We start from the raw sequence: 15,841 nt of genomic DNA, 5'->3' as shown, positions 1-15,841 counted from the left end.
TTGAATGAGTTTGAAAACGGTGTTGACAAACGACCCATGTGCGATTTTCGTTCATCGACCTTCGGACTTCGGTGACTATCGTATAATTAGAGTTTCTCCCCTTTACGTTAAACACAATGACATTTTGGTCCCTATGGTTTGTTGAATATTTTCATTTTGGTCCCTGTGATTTTGAAATTACGATTTTCATCTCCATAGTTTATAACAATTACTGTTTTTGTTTTTATGATTAAAACTTTATTGCTTTTTTGTTCTTGTGGTTTACAATTTATTTATGTATTAAGGGCTGTTTGGCAGTTGCTGAATGGTTTAGTGCAGAATAATTAAGTGATCATAATGATTAAGAGACTTTTATGATATAATGAAAAATGAAATATAATTATTTGGTAATTGTTTACAATGAAATTAGGGTTCTGAATGGTTAGAAATTCTTTGGTATTTGGCTGAATTGACTGAATGGTTAGGCCAGTTTGTTCACTAACCATTTCAGCTTATTTATCGAGTTTGTGGCTTAATCGGTTAGTCATCTAGGGTTGGTTTATTCCATTTAATCATATATTAAAACAGTAGATCAAAAAGGTTGTTCGAGAAAAATACAAAAAATTGTCAATACTTATATTTATTATGCTATTTCAGTTAGATCTATGACTATGAGGTTGTTTTGGTAGGTTTTTATCAAGTCATGTATGTTAAAGTTGTTTATGTTGATTAATTTGTACGTATAGATTGGAAAGGTTTTTGTTTGAGATGATTTTTTTCATAAATGGAAGAAAACGTATACTTAATTGGAAGGCGTAAGTTTGAAAAAAAAAACTTGGTTTTCTGCATCTCCTATAAATTTACTGAATAAGTTAATTTCTATATCATTAAATCACTGACAAACAATCATATATAATTGACTGAATAAGTTGTGAATCTCATTAAGCTGCTAAAAAATAGGTTTTCTGTATTATTTTTTTCCCTATTTTCTTAGTTTGGGTAATTTCTCTTGGCGTTAAATGCTTACTCGGTACGCATTTAGTAAACGGCCATACGCATGTTTCTTTGTGTCCGCCAACGTTTAATGTTTTTTTGTTTACACATCTAGCTGGGGAGTTACCTACGTAGGTCCTTTTCAGTGATGATATTGCTCCTGAAGAACCAATCTTTTCTGGTAGGTAAGCAAGAAGGTTAATCTAGCGTATTTGGCTTTGATCGGTTTGAAAACATCCACAACAAAATACACAAACCTTGTAGTTTAATCTTATCAGCATCATCGATGTTCTATGATGATTGTTGATTGTGAGATAAATAGACTTAAAAACATCACTAATTATGGGTTTGATGCTTCACATGTGAAGCTATATTATATCATGTTATGCTTCACATATGAAGCGATATTGAGAATAGCTAAATAAATGTAGTTATGACAATAGTTGTCACCTTCACTTAACTAGGTAAGCGCTTACCGACAATAGTTGTCACCTTCACTTAACTTATTGTGAAACATTTTTAGCCTTTAAAATGAATTGTTGATAAGCATCTTTTACCCGGTAACTGTTTACTAGGTAAGAATCTTCGCACTCACTTACCTAGCATGATTATCGGTCCTTGTTATGTCTCTTACAGGTAAGATCCTTAGTGCTTGTCGGGACAACCCACTAATGCAAGTGACACTTGGTAACCACATGTTTGCTAAACATGCTCCAAGTCTAGATTAATCAATGTCTCAAAATAGGCAACAGTCGGAATATGATGTTTCAACATTAACCGGTGTTTCACCTTACTGGTAACAATCATTTTTTTACAATGAAATCGACTGTTTGGAGTTCTTTTCCTTTTGAAATTACATTATTCATACTCATTTACATCCATTACAAGGGGAAAGTTTAAATAAGGCAAAAAGGTTGAAAACGTGAGAATTATTGTTAAACCTAAAAAAATCCATATGAACGACAATAATACATCTTTTGATGCATGAAGTGCAAGTCATTATAGCACAAAAATGTTGAAAGGCTCAACTTAAACGCATAAATCAGTTGTTGAGCAACAAAAAGTTAGATCAAACGAATCCGGTATATATCCCACTCGAAAGTAGGGTCTAGGAGGCGTAACTTTCATTGAGAGGTTGTTCCCATGAAGACTGGCTTGTGCACAATGGAAAGGTGTATGCAAGCAGGCAAAAAACTAGATAAACAAAACAGGTAATTAAGATACGCTACAATAGTGTGCAAGTAGACAGTATAATGAGGTAAAACGCGTAAAACAATTAGAAACTAATAACACAGGGGCTATTCGCCATATATTGTCTTTATTTGTTGTTCATCTAAAAGATACATGTTATAAACGTCAAAGAAACGTTTAGTGATAATGCTATATAGATAAAAAGAAACTGATTGGATCCTAGCTCACATAAACAAACATAGGCTACAAACACTTAGAAGTCCAACCAATCAAAAGGGAAATATATGTATATGTACATATATATGCACAAAAATAAAGTCAAAATGTGGTTTCCATTGCATATTAGTGTTAAGTTGCTACTATCCTTTCATCCTCTCCAAGTTTGAAAGCTTTTGTATATTCAACAAGATTTTTGGTTCACTATACCTGTACATCACGTTCGCCGGCGCTTTGTGTCTACCTGAAAATGCCAGAATCATATACATGACCCGTTAAAAAGTTAAATGACCTTCTATTAGAAGTCATTTTTTACAAACTAGCATTGTAATGTTTTTTCAACATTTTACAGAGGCAACGTGTTTATACTAAAGGTAGTTTTTGTGTGTGTGTAACACCAGAGGTTGAAAATGTGAGAATCATAGATATGATCTGCTAAAAAGCTGGAGCATTTAGTTACATGACCTTTATGAACGTCATTCCAACAGTCTAACTTTCTAGTGTTCTTTCAAGACTTTAAGAAGCAGTGTGTGTGACACCATAGGCAGGTGATATGAAGGTTATTGAGTTAAAAGAAATATAAAAACTATGCTCCTAATTGAAAACTCATTTAAGGTCATTTAAAAAGTTCATATATTGATTCAGATGGCTGATTGAGAGAGATCTTGGTAAGTCAGCTTCCTCTCAAACTTGGATTCGACCATGCAAAACGTGCCCATAACCCAAGGTGTGAGTTTTCATTTCTTTTGATCGCTACTTCTATACATTTTAGGATTTCATTCATAATTATAGAAGAATTGTCCATACAGATTCATAATCAACCAATAGATCTTGAAGCCTGGTGTCCACACATCATGCACCCATATCCTCAACCGTTCATTGCTATGAAAGAACACTCGCACTTGGTGCACTTCTACCAACATGCCAAACAGAATCAGACACTGCTATATCACCTGATTGCTATGTTCTTATTTCAGCCATAATTCATAAATGTGGCAAGAAAAGTATCAGTTATGCACTCCTTCTAACCTAATGGTTTAGTTACATAACGTCCCCTAGTATGTTTCTTTTTTACATCAATGCAGTGAGCGAATAATGTATACCATGTGTTAAATAAACTTAGTACGCCAATGCAGTGACTTCCTAACCAGTCTTGACATTCCAATTTCACTGCAAGTTCTGTAAAAGAACCCATAAATAACAACCAACATTTTAAACCATGCCAAGTTATTACCTTCATGACTGCAGGCCTGGAAATAGCATGAGAATTTTGGAGAACCTTTTGCTCTTCTGACAAACAACTCTGGCACAAGAAGTGCTCCATTTGTGTAGCCTCCTCCACTGTCATGTCTATACAAGCAGGATGAAACCTGAACCACGAGGCTGTGAGAGTTTAGAAACTAAAATGAGCTTACTTGCAGAGTAAACTGAAAAGTAGAAGCTTAGAGAGCATATCAGGAGTTCAAACAGTGAGCGATAGTGAACAGGCTAATAAATGTACAAGGATCCAAGTATAATGTTCGGCAAAACAGTACATAAGAGAAGCAAACCTTGTGCCTCCCACATCCCAACTCACCAAGGCAAAAAAAAGATACATCATGCAAGTGCCATAGTAAGCATTTCTTATTCCAGCGACTCTGCCATCTCATAAAGTTCATATTGTGGCCGGTGTCAAGTGCCTTTTACTAAACAACCAACCTCCTGGTATTAAGAACAATTTCATGACTTCTTATCTCTTTTGAATAAGCTACTAGTTTAGGATGATATTGCTTCGCTGACCTCAAATTAAATTATCTTGAAATTTATAGAAGAAGCATAAGAAGGGCAATTAAAAGTAATGCCATAAATAATGTTTGGTGACCTACCAATCACGGCAGCCATCACACTGAATCATTAAGTCATCAGGATTGTAAGGCATCTCACATTTGCAGTACCTGCCACATTAACAGGACCTAGATTAATCAACAGTGTATGAAAGAAAAGTTGATCGTATCATTCTTCAAATTTAGTTATACCAACAATAAAGAAAACACAAATTCAGATAAAAAAAGGGGGAAAACATCATGAAAAGTGCAAGAAACAAAACCAACCCAAAAAGAGATCATGCGTCTTTTACAACAAACTCCATCAAGAACGCAAGGAATTATATACACGAGACGGCAAAAACGTCAAACATACACGGCAATTCTATCGGGATTGAAGTCTCCGGTGGAAGAGTAATACTGGAAACGACTGTAGAAATCGTCGTTACCAATGGCATCGAGCTTTGTATAGTTCTTGAACGTGTGGACCTTACACTTGCCTTCAATTGTATCCGCGCCTTGAACATCATAGTGATCGGAGAGAAATACTTCTTTGGTTCCGTGAAACTGTTTCCGACCGCCGACTACTTCCTCTGGCCGGTAGTACCACCGTACGTGAACCTTCACGTTGCTTCCTCTGTCGTCCGATACAATCTTCTCCACTTTCGCTATATACGACGGCTTCGATGGATCGTGTGGCCTCATCAACACGCAATCGCCGGCTAATTACAATCGAGAAACGCAAATTCATTAGAAAATTTATCAACATTTTACAAGGAAACAAAAAAAAAAGTGAGGATTGAGATGAAACTAACGTCTTATGGATTTATCAACGCCATTGACGGTATAAGAATCTAGGGTTCTTCCGTTTGCCATGGACTGAGGATGACTTCAAGCAGACATGAAACACGATCGGAAGATCAAATGCATCCCCGGAATGCGATGCGTTTCACGTAGGAATTTATGCATACTTCAATAAAATATTTAATTACTTTGATAAAATAATAAATACGTGTCTTAATATCAAATTTAATGTAATGACAGTTATAAAAAGGGAATTTCAGTTTATATGCTTAATGATACCCAAAATTACAAAAATATCCTTTCACAAATATATTTGTATCCTTTCTACTTTCTTTCCATCTCTCTTCCTCTCTTATTTCTCTCTCTCGGTTTAGTAGGCTCGCATCAGTGACGGATCCAGAATTTTTGTTCAATGGGGTCATCTTTAAGGTACATTAAAGACCCGCAAAATCGTCCGATGTATTTTTAACCTAATTACAACGTTTTCGAGAGAATTTTAAAGTTTTTTGGTTGATTTCGATGGATTTTTTTAGTGTTTTTTGTCGATTTCGAATAACTTTTTTTGTTTTTTTGATTGATTTCAATAGATTTTTTTTGTTAGAGTAATGGTTTCGATTGGAGTTGGGGGCCCGTGGAAAAATATAATGGGAGGAAGTGAAAAGTAAATCATGTAAAATCTAAATTTTAGCCTATGATTTTTTTTTTTTTTAGTTTTTGACTGGAGTCCCTTCCCCCCTCCTTTGTGCTAACGGGTTAGATATCCAGGTTAATAAAAAAAAATAGCAACATGCTTCAAAGATCTGTGTAACATTGTCATAACATCTTTTCAAACTCTCTGTAATATTTTTATAAGCTTTTCACAACCTTAAATATTTTAATAATAAAGGTTCGAACTTGTAATCTTATTGTAGTTTCAACAAATTAATACGATGACACTTTTCACGACCCTAGAATTTTTTACATTACGAAGGATGAACAATGCTATGGCACAGACCACCCACCGTATGCCTTACATTGGGTCCGTGCATGTCTCACAACCTTTTTAGTATGAAAAACATAGGAGTTTGACACGAGAGTAAATAGTATCAAGACCGGTGGGAAGCGATAAAGATCATAATAGGTGTTTCGTGTGTGTTTAGTGTTCCCCAGGTTGGTAAATTTAATCGTAAAGTGACGGGTAATCATCGAGACCATATCAAAACCGTTGTTTGTGTGCGCGTCCACGCCTGTGTCACTATCACATGACGTTAATCGTTAACTTGCGATATTCACCACTTTTTTTTATATGTAATCTCTTTCTTTTTCTATTGCAATGCTCTTTTGTAACAGTTAACAATAATTTCAAACTTGCAACATGTATATAATTTCCTTCCGTATACACATCTCAACTTATCGATCTTCTCATAAGCGATATCGTGGATGCATCTCCACCTATTTCCTCGAACACGACTATCAAATTCTGGGTCGGCTTCAACCAAGATCGAGGGACATGGTACCTACGAAAACATAATCAAAAAGACAAAAGGGTCATTGGTCGATCAGTATCCAGGTTACAGTAGAGCTCAGTCTGAACAGTGTACGTAAGTATCTGTTGTATATAAATATTATATACTTCAAAAGAATTCGCACGAGCTTGGCGAAGGTTGTTTGTGTAATTAATGAAGAATTTACCATCGTTGAGTCGGTCTTCCGCAACGGGTTTGACATTTGACGGGCCGATAAGTACCGGCATAGCTGCAGGGGGTACAACTACCTGTTGCATGTTTTGTCCAATATCTTCCTATGCTTTGACCATTGATCCATACTTGACCTTTTCCCATTCTTTTCATGTCAATAGCCAATGGCTCAGCCCCTTCTGGTGCATTGAAATAAGCCTGCAGGTGTACACCCGGTCAATGCACCTCACATACACACAACAAAAACTCACTTTATTATTAAAATATTTAATATCTTGCTTAGTCGTATCAAATACCAGATAGACAACTAGTTCAGTCTGGTTCACGTACTACACGGTGCACACACCCTTACGGATCAAATAAAGGGACTTGCGACACCGTAAAGAAACCATACCTTGTACCATGTAAGGGGCCTATGATTGTCTGCAAACGACGATTCTACCCAATCTACTGACGAAATTCCCGTTGGCGTTGCGAGGTTTTTGGATTCGCCTTTCAGGCCGACCTATAAAAACACGTCGGAAGAACACAAAGAGGACGTTAAAACCTTCGTCCTAGAAAAGAAGACAGAATTTCGAGGTCAATCAAACTAATTCTTCGAACGAAACAGACCTGGTATGACCATTTCTGCGGAGACATGTCCCTCGAGCCATGGCCTAGCCCATTCAACACAACGGGTCCTAACACTCCCGTCTTCCATAGCTCAAAATGTGGCCCATTATTCTTCGTTCACAAAGAAATCTTCGCATTTAGATTCGTATAAATCAATCAAATACGATAAAAATTGACTTAAATTGACTCACTTGTAACCCGACAGCCACACTAAGCAGCGAAATCTTGTTCATTCCGGCATGTAGATGGGGATTTCCTGTGAACTTCACTTTCCGAGTTTCTTGATTTCCATACACCGAACCTGATGAGTTCACGTATAAATAACATGTCAATAACATCATAACTATGAGAATACGTGGAATCCTATCAGATTACTTTCAAAAGAGCCCTTGAGGAGAAAAGGGCGTTTCGACATATATTAGATTAGAAAGGTCCAAATCTAGCAGATATGGACTCTGACAACAAGCATGAGCTTAGCTCATTTAGTTGTACATACGTGCTTAACCAAGTTGTACCTGAGTGTTCGCCATTGATGAAGACATGTAAAGCATGACCTTCGGACTCAACGGACAGAGTAGGAACGCTTCCGGCGTGCAATTCAGATGGGTTTATCACAACACTAGAAACCAAGATAAAAAAACATAAGTATAATTTTTTTTATTAACTTGGATATCCAACCCGCTATATGAGCCGACTAATCTCAGGGCGACCACCTGCTTTGCAGATAGCCCGGAGTCACCGCATTTGAACCTCCGTAGCCACAAGAGAATTTTTATTCCTCCTTGGATTTGAACATGGGACCTCCTGGTACTTTTGACCTTTGGAGCCAAACTCAAACCAATCAGGGACCACCCTTGTGGTTAATATAAGTATAATTTCTAATGCGCAATGACGAAATGTAGAAATTTCTAATGCATAATATACAAGTAGTATGCTCAAGAATCTCTTCTCACCTGGTCGAATACCAAAGATAGTCGCTCGTATCTCTAGTTACGCTCAACTGATCCAACAAACCCGAAACGGTCATCTTTGAATCAGAATCGGCCGATGAAATGTCTTCACTGAAAGCTTGCCATGAGAGCCTATTCACATTTGTTGGTGACATATGAACTCGAGATGTCCTTCCAACCTGAAATACCCGAAAAAAGGTCAGGAGCCGACTTTAGGTCCTTGCACCTCAGGCAACACTGTCGTAGTGTTACAATAAGCTGTTAGGACGAAATTACAGGTGACCTAACAAATTTTATCTATGAAGTTGGACAACCTAATAGTACACATGATAAGGGGACTTAGTGAGTTTGTTGTAACTGAACTTCTTATAAAAAGGTTAATAAGATTATGTACTTTTTATTTTCTGTTATACTGTTCAATTTCGTAGATAAAACTTGTTAGGTTGCATAATTTCATTGTACAACTTATTATAACATCTTTAGATAGAATGTTTTTAAGTATTTTATTAAGACATCCACCGTGTCCTACTGACCTGGGCGGTGTTGAAGGCGACATTTTTGCAATCGGGAAGAATGCTGATGGACCACGGTAGCAGATGGTAGTGGTTGTTCCTGAATACGACTGTTGCCGATGAGTTGATATGGTAATTCGCTAGAAAAGCAGCACAACCTCCGGTTTTCGAAGAAAACACATGAGCCTGTAACGTGTCAAAGACTCGTAGTCGTTAGTTAACTAGATATGAACTAGAAACCCCTCCGATAGTCGCTTTCTAGAAAGTTTCGAGTCTCCCAATTCCTAAAATAGTCATTATAGGGTCCTTCGGTTAAATGACCTTAGGAGTATCACCTTGTAAATTTATTTATGAGTAAATTATAAATTTGGTCCCTGTGGTTTGTTGAAAATAACATTTGTTGTCTCTGCAATTTCAAATTTACTAGATAGCCATCAGAGTTTGAAAAATGTCTGGATTTGGTCCCTCCCTCTTAACGGTCATTAAAAAATTCCATTAAATTGGGGGGGGGGGGATTTTCATTCATTTACCAATTATTTTGTCTTTTACCCAATTAAAACCGAATTTATGATTTTGGTCCATGTAGTTTTTGATTGGGTAAAATACAAAAATAATCAATAAAAAAACGATAATGCCCCTAACGGAATCTTTGAACGACCATTAAAGGGAGGGATCCAATCCGAACGTATTTTAAAACCACGATGGTCATCTTATAATTTTGAAGCTGTAGAGATGAAAAGTGTTATTTTCAACAAACCACAGGGACCAAATTTGTAGTTTAATCTTTATTTATTTTTAATTCAATGACCTTAACTGACCCGCCTCCGGTGTAAAACAGTCCGCTCCCTAAAGAACTTGAAAATACATTGTAGGGTCATTTTGGGTATATTTAGGTATGTAACCTTAAATGAGATTTTAATTAAATTCATGACCTTCTCATGAGTATGAAGCTAATTTCTCTTTAATAGGTCAGGAGGTCATAGATTTAGTTAAAATCTCATTTAAAGTTGTACATATTTTTGCAAACGAGCTATGTAGAAGGTCATTGAGCTAAATATCCCGAATGAGTGAAAAATATCGCACAATATTCTACAAACCTGTTCATAAGATCCTAACGAAACGAAAGCCGGATCAGCTGATAAAATAGCCCGCTCGCTTAATTTGATTGCTTTATGAAGCTCCCTCAGATGATTGTATTTCGGTTGCCTAAGCAAGCCTGTGGATACAAAAAAAAATAAGCATTTTCAGCAATTTTTTAGCCTGATGGTATGTAGGTTACTGGTAGAGCCAAGCACAGCCTTCCAAAAATGTGCATGAGTATTTGTCCTATATAAATAGTATATATTAAAAAAATTAAATCCAACGAGTGTATCTTTTTACTACCATATTCATCTATAGGAGCATCGTAATCGTAGCTGGTTGTGATGAACGGGCCTCCGGCCGTCCTTCCGAAGTTCGTTCCTCCGTGATACTATTTATGATAAGAAAAATATCAGTTTATTGGCAAACTTTTGTTTGGTTTCGATCATAATCTCTAAATAAAGAGATGCTAACCATGTAATAGTTTGTGAACGAGCCTCCCTTTTGAATGAACCGGGCAACTGCAAAGGCCAAATCTTGAACGGGTCGATGAGGAAGAGGTCCACCGAAATCCGAGAACCTATAACCGATAGTTTTCGAATAATTAAACAAGAGTTCACGATCCATAGAGGCATCGAACATGATTTTTAACTTTAAAATAAATAAATAAACCGTTGAAATCACACGTAGACGATATTTGGGAACCATAAGTTAGTTTATAAGCTAACTTGTTTTTGAGAGCTTATTGAAAGGCCCATAATAAGTTAGGGGCCGTTTACCAAACACTTACCCTGTAAGTGCTTATCGGTAAAATTTAACACTATTATTTACTTAAAGGGTAAGATTTTAGTCCACCAAAACGACATCATATGCAACAATTAACCCGGTAAACGCTTACATTTTTTGTACTTATGGTTTGTTAAAAATTGTGATTTTCATTTTTATGGTTTTGAAGTTGCAATTTTTGTCCCTATGGTTTGCAATTCATTTACTTTCGTCCCTAGAGTTATCTTACCTTTAAGTATAAGGGACAAAAACATCAATGAATTGTAAATCACAAGGACTAAAGAGCAATAAATTTTAAATCATAAGAACGAAAATAACATTAAACTCTAAATCATAAGGATGAAAATCTTAATTTAAAAAACATAAGAACGAAAATAGCAATTTTCAACAAACCACAAGGACTAAAAACGTAATTTACTATGTTTTCCATTTCTGTTCCACTTTTAACCCTGGTTTTCTTTGTATTTACAATACTTACCAGCCGGTCCAAGCCTCTGTCCACATTGTAGGTTTGGTTTCTTTGTTATTCGGAGAGAAATAATCACAATAGAATCCATTGCAAGTATTTATCTGTCACAAGATCCAACAAACCACAAATCTTTATCAGCAAATCATAAGGGTGGTGCTTGATTGGTTTGAGCTTGGACTCCAAAGATTAAAAATATCTGGAGATCTCAGATTCAAATCCAAAGAGGAATAAAAATCTTTTTGTGGCCACGGAGATTCAAATATGGTGACTCCGGTCTACCCAAAAAGCAGGTGGTCAACCTAAAATTAGTCGGCTCATATAACGAGTTGGAAAAAGTGCATACAATGGGATCAGGAGCATCATCTTGCTTGCACATAACCCAAGGGACACCAGTGTCCAAACCAACAGCCATCTTAGCAGCCCAAGTCAAGTAAGCATGTCCAGCTGCACCAAATGCTTTGCTTTCTGCTCCATATTCATTTTCTATCTGCCCCATTTACCAAATTCACGTTAGAACCGTACTTTGGACTCAATTCCATTCATTTTATACCATTTCATCGGTTTACCACAATAAAATCGGCTTAACAGTATGTTAAATATGTTCAACAATATCTAATAGACTGCTTTATAAGATCAACCTGTATAAAAAAAGAGTTAAAATACGTATTTAGACACGGTAACTAAGTTTTTTTTAGTACATTGTTAAAATAAAGGGTCATATTAGCTATTATGGAGTGTTTGAGATTGCTTATAAAAACAACTTATTGATTTATTCCGGTGTGGTACCGGTAATAAGCATTTTTGAGTGTTTGGATAAACAACTTATACCGGTGTCAAACCGGTAATAAGAAGTTTTTGAAGATTTTAAACCCTTCTGACTTATAATAAGTTTGATAAGTGTTTTTGTAGAAAAACATAAGTCGTTTCAAATAAGCAATCCCACGCACCCCCTTAATATGACATTTTTGAAAGTTACGTATGAACATGTTTTTTTTTATAAATACATGTGTTTTTATATAAAATACTTTTTCAAATAATGTCATATAAAAATATGTGTTCATAAAAAGCTTTATATAAGAAATGATCTAAAAGAATTGTTATGGCAACCCGAAAAATCTTATTAGATTATTGTAACACGTTTACATAGGACAAAAAATTGTTTGATCTTGTAAACTGAAAGCAGTATATTATGACATTTAGACATATTTGACCTTCACAAATTAAAGTCGATAAAAGATAGTAACCTGAGAGAGGATGATTGGGCCACCTTGAGACTCGAACAACTTCTCATTCTTCATCATTTGCACTATTTTTGTGGTGAATTTTTGCATTGCCATCTGTATTAATCACAAATAAACAATGTCAACAACATGGTCTAATTTTAGGTGCATCAAAGACTTTTGGGCTTTATTCTTCTTGAATCTAAATGCAATCTTTCGATCCACGGGCTCAAACCCACACGGTGTTCCGGTTATAGGATCGTAATTTTCATGGGTTTTCCAAGACTCGGATCGTCTTCAATCCTTTGCACTGTTTCTTGAACCAAACGGGTATAAAGTTTGGTGTAAACAGTAATTCATTTTTATCCTTTACATCGTTTTTTTAACATAAGATGGAATATTCCAAATATATTTTTTATTGTTGATTTCTATACATTTTCGATTAATACACTTGTATCTATTACTTCCTCTGTCCCAAAATAAGTATTCATATTTTTATTTATTATAAAATAATTGTCTACTTTGGAATGTAATACTTTCCAATTCTATCGTTAACCGTGAGATGAAAAATATTTCATAAATCTTCGGTTATTAAGTGTAAAAATAACATTTAGTGGCCATTTACAAAACGCTTACCCGGTAGGTGCTTACCGCATAATTTTCCTCATTGGAAGAATATGGCAAGACCCAAGAATCTTACCTGGTAAGATAAGGATAGAGAGTCTTACCGGGTAAGTAAGTGTGACGACACTTACCCGGGTAATCGCTTACCATATATATTGTTGCACACGATACCATTTTGATATACTACAATCTTACCTAAAAAATAAATTATAGTGTTGACTCCTAACGGTAAGCGCTTACCGGGTAAGCATTTAGGTAAACAACCTACTTAATGAAAAAATATGACATTAATTACCCATTTATAAAAACCATGTTATCTTTTTCGTCGGTTTTTATTTATTTTAAAACCAAACAAATAACTTTTTTTGTTATAATAATTTTATAAATTCATAGCATAAAATTGTAACCAAAATGAATTGTTTGTAATACAATTGAAATATAAAAAAAAGAAATTTATTATATATCATAAATTAGTATAAATATGAAAAACCAAATAAGCTAAAATTACAAAAATATAAAATTTAAAAAACCATTTTATAATAAAAATATTCGGTCACCAAATGAACAATAAAACACGAAATTTAGTATTATACTATTCACCTCACACTAAAAGAACCGTAAAAATTGGTATTGGGTAGAAGTGAAAAGGTATAAAACATGAGATCTGGTGTTGGGTTTGGATAACAGTATCCGAACCCAACACCAGATCCCATTAAATCCATCTTTTCAGAGTACGAATCCTACAACTTAATAAAACAGAGGAATATGCAGAAGAGGAGAGAGAGAGACCTTAAAAGGTTCGTTATCAGTTCTGAAGCTGATCCCAGGAACATACTTCAACCAAACCGGAAAACCCCTTTTAAGAAAAAAATCAAATTTTCAATATAATTAACATTAAAATCACCAAAAAAAAAAAAATACAAAAATCCAATAATTTGTTAATAAAATTACCCAAAATTCCACTCTGCACAAACAAATGGTCCAATGCGAAGATGCATATACATCCCAGCTTTCTGAACCATCTTCACAAACCGAACCAAATCATATCTTCCTTCAAAATTAAACTGTAAAATCCACCAACACATAATTATTATTACACTAATTAATAATCATAAAGATATATTTTTTTATTAACTCGGATATCCAACCCGTTATGCCAGCCGACTAATCCATGACGACCATCTGCTTTGCAGATAGATAGCCCAAAGTCACCGTATTTGAACCTCCGTGGCCACAAGAGGATTTTTATTCCTACTACTTAGATTTGAACCTGGGACCTCTGGTACTTTTGACCTTTGGAGCCAAGCTCAAACCAATCATGCACCATCCTTTTATGAATTTAAAAAAAAGAAGAAGAAGAAGAGAGTAGATAACATACATTGCCAGGAGAAGGTTCATGGCCATTCCAGAAGACGTATGTATCAATCACATCTAAACCTCCATCTTTGGCTTTTTGAATCAGATCTTCCCACATCTGAATGAAGATTGAATTGGGTTTTTAGCAGTAAATTTGTGGAAAAAAGAGGATGAAATAAGGGGGAGAACATACATCAGGGGTACTTCTTGGATAATGAATAGAACCAGAGAAGAGGAGTCGTCGTTGGCCATTGATGATCAGAGATTTCTTGTCGTAGATGACACTGCATTGAGTGAGCTTAATGCACAACAGTAATGAAGTCAAGAGTAGAGAAACCCATTTGGAAGCTGAGATAGCTGCCATTTCTTCCTAAAATCACACCCAGAGAAACTGATATCTGATATATATATATATATATATATGTGTGTGTGTGTGTATGTATATGTCTATTTATTACACATATATATTTGGTCTTACATTTTTTTAACGGCGATTTTGTTAACAAAAAAAAAACCTTTACTTTTTCTTTTGTTAATTAAAGGACTGTTTGGTAATTGCTAAATGGTTTGATATAAAATGATTAAGAGGTTCTTATGATATAGTACAAAATGAAATATAATTGTTTGGTAATTATTTACAATGAAATTAGGGCGCTTAGTGGTTAAGGAAGGGTCAGGATAAAAGATCATTCAGATGGTTTTAGAACTATTAAGAGACAGACTTATTTTTACCAAATAAGATTTACCTCTTAACGATTTAGAGGTTGTCTCTTAATGGAACTATTAAGAGGTTGTCTCTTAATGGAACTATTAAGAGGTAAACAAACAACCCCTTACAATGGACCATATTTTTTAACGCAAGTACCTACTTTGCGGGTAGCTTGGAGTTACAACATTTGAACATTCGTGGCCATAAGGGGATTTTTTATTTCTTCTTGGATTTGAACTTGGGACCTACAGACACTTTTGACCTTTGGAATTCAAACTCAAACCAATCAGACATGTGGTTGCAATGAACTTTATAATACCTTCAACAAAGTTTCTATAACTTTTTTAAAATAAACAAATAGAAATTAAAATCTCTAATATAAATCATATTTAATTTCAACAGATTCTTTAATTTTATGATTTCAATACATTTTTAAAAGGAAAAACTTTATATAAAATTATATTAATTCAATCTTATTGTTGGAATGAATAAGAAAAAACTCAAATCACTCTTATTTAGCAAAAGTTTTAGACAATTCTGTAAATGATTCTAAAACCCTCTGTATGATTTTGTATCATGAGTCTCCCTTAATCATTAAGCGCCATGATTTCAATGTAAACAACTACCAAACAATTATATTTCATTTTGCACTATATCATGAAAGTTTCTTAATTATTCTGCACCAAACCATTTAGCAACTGTCAAACAACCCCTAAAATATTTCTAAAAACAATATTTCTCCATTTTGAAGATTGAAACACTGATTATACTATCAAAATATTTCATTTATGGGATTGTCGATAATCAGCTTTTTTTCATCAAATACAATTAAAAGCTATTTTTATGTAAATCAAACATATGG

At 34.9% G+C, this 15,841-nt stretch overlaps 2 protein-coding genes across 3 annotated transcripts; both read right to left on the bottom strand.

Moving 5' to 3' along the window:
* Positions 1 to 2,306: 2,306 nt before the first annotated feature.
* On the bottom strand, positions 2,307 to 5,054 carry LOC112507732 (chromatin remodeling protein SHL-like). Of its 2 annotated transcripts, none has more exons than XM_025112418.1 (5): positions 4,997 to 5,054; positions 4,558 to 4,903; positions 4,245 to 4,313; positions 3,614 to 3,762; positions 2,307 to 2,623 (listed from the first exon to the last, which is right to left on the bottom strand). In XM_025112418.1, exons 2-5 carry the CDS (start codon positions 4,884 to 4,886, stop codon positions 2,523 to 2,525), a joined length of 648 nt encoding a protein of 215 aa, XP_024968186.1. In that variant the 5' UTR covers positions 4,887 to 4,903; positions 4,997 to 5,054; the 3' UTR covers positions 2,307 to 2,522. The 2 variants fall into 2 exon arrangements, with proteins under 2 accessions (XP_024968186.1, XP_024968187.1); XM_025112419.1 differs by having other exon boundaries at positions 2,565 to 2,623; positions 3,614 to 3,749.
* A 1,216-nt stretch (positions 5,055 to 6,270) lies between these two features.
* LOC112507613 (beta-galactosidase 3-like) lies at positions 6,271 to 14,654 on the bottom strand. The gene is made up of 18 exons (XM_025112261.1): positions 14,464 to 14,654; positions 14,293 to 14,388; positions 13,866 to 13,978; positions 13,704 to 13,770; positions 12,315 to 12,407; positions 11,414 to 11,557; positions 11,080 to 11,171; positions 10,290 to 10,395; positions 10,119 to 10,206; positions 9,833 to 9,951; positions 8,757 to 8,921; positions 8,227 to 8,402; positions 7,789 to 7,892; positions 7,465 to 7,574; positions 7,274 to 7,384; positions 7,056 to 7,166; positions 6,657 to 6,859; positions 6,271 to 6,481 (listed from the first exon to the last, which is right to left on the bottom strand). The coding sequence occupies exons 1-18, from the start codon at positions 14,632 to 14,634 to the stop codon at positions 6,370 to 6,372; spliced, it is 2,181 nt and encodes a 726-aa protein (XP_024968029.1). The 5' UTR covers positions 14,635 to 14,654; the 3' UTR covers positions 6,271 to 6,369.
* Positions 14,655 to 15,841: the final 1,187 nt, after the last annotated feature.

The sequence above is a fragment of the Cynara cardunculus genome (genome assembly GCF_001531365.2).
Source record: "Cynara cardunculus var. scolymus isolate 2C chromosome LG 2, CcrdV1, whole genome shotgun sequence".
Taxonomy (NCBI): Eukaryota; Viridiplantae; Streptophyta; class Magnoliopsida; order Asterales; family Asteraceae; genus Cynara; species Cynara cardunculus.
The sequence above is the reverse complement of the archived record's forward strand: the minus strand, read 5'-3'. Positions and strand labels throughout refer to the sequence as shown.

Coding starts and splice junctions, on each gene's coding strand:
- LOC112507732 (XM_025112418.1), bottom strand. CDS start 4,886: ATGAGGCCACACGATCCATCGAAGCCGTCGTATATAGCGAAAGTGGAG. Junction 4,314..4,557: donor AATCCCGATAGAATTGCCGT/GTATGTTTGACG, acceptor TTAATGTGGCAG/GTACTGCAAATGTGAGATGC. Junction 2,624..3,613: donor CCAGGCCTGCAGTCATGAAG/GTAATAACTTGG, acceptor TGGCATTTTCAG/GTAGACACAAAGCGCCGGCG.
- LOC112507613 (XM_025112261.1), bottom strand. CDS start 14,634: ATGGCAGCTATCTCAGCTTCCAAATGGGTTTCTCTACTCTTGACTTCA. Junction 7,385..7,464: donor GTGTGGCTGTCGGGTTACAA/GTGAGTCAATTT, acceptor TTGTGAACGAAG/AATAATGGGCCACATTTTGA. Junction 6,860..7,055: donor GGCCCCTTACATGGTACAAG/GTATGGTTTCTT, acceptor GTACACCTGCAG/GCTTATTTCAATGCACCAGA.